At 38.7% G+C, this 4,686-nt stretch overlaps 1 protein-coding gene across 1 annotated transcript in view; it reads left to right on the top strand.

Annotated features, from left to right (window-relative positions):
- The window catches only part of LOC116724576 (probable RNA-binding protein 46), a 12,546-nt gene extending 11,253 nt beyond the window's left edge, over positions 1–1,293 (top strand). The window contains 3 exon segments of the mRNA XM_032570343.1: positions 906–985; positions 987–1,022; positions 1,024–1,293. Coding sequence (XP_032426234.1) covers positions 906–985; positions 987–1,022; positions 1,024–1,161 — 254 coding nt within the window. The 3' untranslated portion in view covers positions 1,162–1,293.
- The last annotated feature ends 3,393 nt before the right edge of the window (positions 1,294–4,686 follow it).

Here is a 4,686-nt window from a genome sequence, read left to right as displayed (position 1 = left end):
TTTTATTTCTTTGAATGACATTTTCCTATAAATAAATCAGACTTTGGTGTTTCTGCGACGGAGCCGGACCGGTCCATTAATCCAGAACCAATGAAGTTCAGACATCAGCATGAAATGGAAAAAGAGACAAAGTGGTAGAATCGGTCAGAGCTGCAGAAAGCTGCTCCTATCTAAAGAGTTTAGAGAATCTCATTCTGGACCAGAACCAGCTTAATCAAAGGAGAGCAGCAGGAGTTTCATCCACTGGAGGATTTTTTTATTAAACTCTCAAACTGCATTAATTTTTTATCCCCTCTCTGCCTGAATAGGAGCCTGAATATCTTTGGTTCTGATAAAAAATGTCCTTATAGGGTTTATTTTAAATATATTTATTTCTGTTTCATCTCTTCTTGATGTCTTCATGTCTGAATCCTCCTGCTGCAGAAGAAGAAGAAGAAGAATCTCTCATGAGGAAAACGGTTTCATCTGGATTTTGTTCTCACTAAACTGTTTGTTTCTCTTCCGTTTATTATAGTCAAATTGATTAATGAAAAACATTTCAGCAACAAGGAAGTTTAAAGTTCTTTACATCATAAACACTTTGAGCAAAAACAAATCAAATATGTTGATCAATGTTTCATTTACCTCTAATCAAAAGTGAATCTAACAATCTTGATTTAAAGGAACTCAGCGTTTCAGCAGTTTAAACTGTACAGACTTACAGTATGTTAATAATTAATGTCCAAAATATTCAGAAACCAATGAATATTTGGTTCTGAACCAAAATATCGGTTCATCATTCCATACTAATTGATGAAAGTTATTAATCTGGTGAACTTCAGATGATTTATTTTTGCTGCCATAACCAGGTGAAAGTTTTATCCAGACCTTGCGTCTCATTCCCAACCTCCTCTGTTTCCGTCCAGATTCGTCCATCCTGACCGGAGCTTCCTTTGATTCTCCCAGCAGCCTCTCTCCGCCGCTCGCCATGTCGCCGTCCGACTGCCAGCCCCAGCCTCCTGAGCTGCGGCGGCCGCACCTTCCACGCCCTGCCTGCCCGCTCCTCCTCCTCCGCCGCCGTCGCCCTTCCCCATCTCCCCCCTGCCCTCTCTCTCCGCCTTCTCCCCCGCTGCGTCTCAAGCCCAGCGGCTCTACTTCAACTCCCAGTCTCCGTTCTACTGACGGTGAGGCTAAAACTCTCCACACTTCACTTATCTCACCTCAAGCTAATGTGTTTTCACATCCGTCTGTAAAAAATGGAAACGAGATTATTTTTGTTAAGCTACGTTCTCAGAGCAGGTCTTTATGTTTGGGGCCACTGACAAAAAAAAATAATTCAGACGTTTTTTTCATTCAGAAATCTGACTTTTGATCTCAGAAGATTAAAGTCAGAATCTGAGAAAAAAGCCAAAATTTGGAGAAAAAGTCAAGTCTGAGGAAAAAGGTTCAAATTCTGAGAAAAAAACTTTTGGTCAAACTTGGAATTAGAAACTCTCTTATGAATATGGAGTAGAAGAAGAAAATAAAGAGAAAGTGGCTGAAAAGCTGTCCTCTTGGTAAAGTAATAATGAGAAACGAGATCAGCTGTAACTTTATAAATCCAGAATTTCAAACCGATCCGGAGATGAAATGAAACATTTTGACTGTATTTTCCGTCGTAGAGCTTTTACTGATTGCTGATGTCTTTTCTTCTTGGCATTGTGTTAACACAAACCGCTGCTTCTATAGAGGAGCCTCACTCATCATGATGATGATGATGATGGTCCGTTTATCTCTTTTGTTTGATGAAGGTTTGTCCTTCACCCTGGTGCCATGGAAACCTTCTTTTCTTACCTCTATTGGACAGAACGTGTAGAAACTGTTTGTTTTTGTTGTTTCCTGATTGCAGGGAGTCGTTTGTCGCCCAGGGAGCGAGCTGCGTCCCCGGAGGAAGAGGAGGGTGAGGAAGGCAGGCAGCAGTGTGTCCATGCAGGTTTCCAGCCGCTCACTCTCTTCTCTGCGTTTGATATTCGGAGTTTACGCAACGGTTCTCTGGTTTTCCTGGCGTTTGTCAGATCTCAGAACGTCCTCTCATCTTCCCGTCTCTCTGTCCTCGTCTCCTCATCATAGTCCAGAACCGGTCCGATCTGACCTCCTGCCCTCAGATCCGGTTACATAAACAGCAGCAGAGCTCGTCTTTCTCCACAGATCCAACTTCTGAAGCCTTTCAGGAAATGTTGGCGCGTTGAGCTAATGATTCAGACGGAGCAGGGATAATATGGGCCTCCTCTCCGCTTCCTCTCATCCCCTCAGCAGCTGAAAACAGATTCATCTCCCCGTTTGTAGCTGCTGACCGCTTTCATGTAAACCTGACTAAATCCATGAGCTTCTCCAAGCAAAACAAAACCCATTTTATGATTTTTAAGGCTTCAACTGCTCGGAAAAAAAGGCCTAAAAAAGCAGATTTAATAATTATAAATAGACTGTAGCGTTTAAATGTCAAACAGGAATAAAACTGTTTATTTTTAAGCCATAGAAACTAATCAGGTTTTTTGTGTTTTCTCTGCAGATTCAGATAAAATATGGAAATAATTCACTGTTAATATTCTCTATGATTAACAGACATGGTGGCATTTTCCAAAAATTTCAACTAAATATTTAGAAAAATTTAGCCGATCTACAGGAATCTATTATATCACTAATAATAGTAATAACACAACATGGCTGTAAAACAATTAGGTAAAGTGCTTTCACATCTTGACCCACTGATATTGTCAGACATTGCTCCACTCACACACTCAACACACACTTTCAAAAGCACGACTAAATCTCAGCCTTTACTTTCCTGCGATTCGCAGCAGAATTGGTAACAGTGGGGTGATTGTTGTTAACATGCAGAAAATAATGGCAAAATGATCCTATTGAAAATATTTGACATGAATGTTGGACACTTTGGAAGATTAAATATGAAAGGTGAAAATGGACAATGATATAAATTATTTAAGTCATTTATTTAATGCAATGGGCCCTCCCCCCTGGACTTTGTCTGTCTCCTGGTCCATTTCCTCCCCTCCACCCCATCTTACGTTCCTTCGTTCGCCTCCTCTCCCCCAAATCCAGGCGACATTTCCCATATTCTCAAACCTACAGCTTGACAGGTATGGGGCAAGGTGAGAGTTCATCTATTAAACTCACTGAAGATGAATACATAAACTAAAAGTTGGAGTATAGACATTTTTTATAAGATAAGACAGTCACGGATTACAAACTGTAATTTAGATATTATATGATGAATAGTAAACAGTCCAGGTCAAAGTTGATCATTCCAAGTATTTTAAATACTTAGAATGATATGAGATGCATTTAAGGCACTTTTTAAAGTAGGAAATTAAACCTCAATGACACCAATAAGCAACTAATTTGTAGAATAAAAGTTAAATTTTAGCTAAAATTAAACATAATTGAGACTTTTACTATTTTTATTTTTTTAGGGCTAGCAGAGAAGAACCTGTGGCCCTTACAGCCAACCAGTGAGTATTTAATATTTATCATTTGTGCAGATTGTTTAAATAGTTTTCAGATACAGCGATGTTTAACCAGTCTCTCCAGTAAACTGTATTAGGTGTAAGATTTCCTTCAGTGTAACGTTTGTTTTGGGGTTTTTTTGTTTGTTTTTTGTCTTTAAGTAGTGTTAATCATTGATATTTTCAGGCTAGTATCCTAGCTTTCCTATACTGCTTTGCAATTCACTGAAATGTCTAAACTAGAGTCGATTAAAGATGCGGAAGGAAAAAATTGGTGGAATCGCCCTTTAGCCATTTCCCGAATCGGAAGCTTGAATTGGAAACCAACTTCAGCTTCGTCTTTCTTAAACCTGATTAATCAGTAAAACATGAAGGTGTTTCGTACCTATCCGGTGTAAGATGATCCTCGGTATCCGGGTAAAATCCATCAGTCTGCGCTGATCCTCCATCTCTTCCTCCATCTTAACGTTGATTTCTTTAAACTCTGTGAATGTTTCTCCAGCAGGAGTTACCTGCTCGTTGATAAACTCTCTCTGAGGCTGAACTGAAGATATTTTCACTGAAAACACGGAAATATTTACCGAAAACACCAAACCTGTTTTCAAACTACCTTCTAAGAGGAGCTAATGCTACCTCGTGAGCTCCGTAGTTTCCCTTGTGTTTCACTTTGGCTGCACTGAAGAAACTGTAAACGATTTTTAGTTCCACTTTGAATTTTCCACTTTGAGCCTCCTCTCAACATAAAGTTATATTAAATATCTTACAACCAGTGTTGTATAAAGTACTGAAATCTCAGAGTCAAGTAAAAGTACAAGTACCTCTCCAAAATATGATTTGGTAAAAGTCCAAGTCACTGACTGAAATGTTACTTTAGTTAAAGTCTTAAAGTATCTGAAACTTCTTGTACTTAAGTATTTAAATTACTGTAAAAATGGATGTACTCAAGTAATGTAATGAAAAGTACAAGTAAAAAGTAAAACAAAGCAAATGCAGTTTGAATGACATTTTTTATATTTTGGTAAACTTGTCAAATACAGTTAAAATAATGTACCCAACCAAGTGCAGGCAAAATTAAACCTGCTAATAGATATACCTGCAGGCATCATTTAGTTAAGAAAATTAGGTGCTTTACCTATAGCACAAGGTTAACTTAACCTGCTTTACAACTGAACCAGCTTCTTAGTATACCCTCCAGGACAGAAAA

This window comes from Xiphophorus hellerii, chromosome 8 (assembly GCF_003331165.1).
Source record: "Xiphophorus hellerii strain 12219 chromosome 8, Xiphophorus_hellerii-4.1, whole genome shotgun sequence".
NCBI classification, from domain to species: Eukaryota; Metazoa; Chordata; class Actinopteri; order Cyprinodontiformes; family Poeciliidae; genus Xiphophorus; species Xiphophorus hellerii.
Note: the sequence above shows the minus strand (reverse complement) of the source record. Positions and strands in the feature narration are given on the sequence as shown.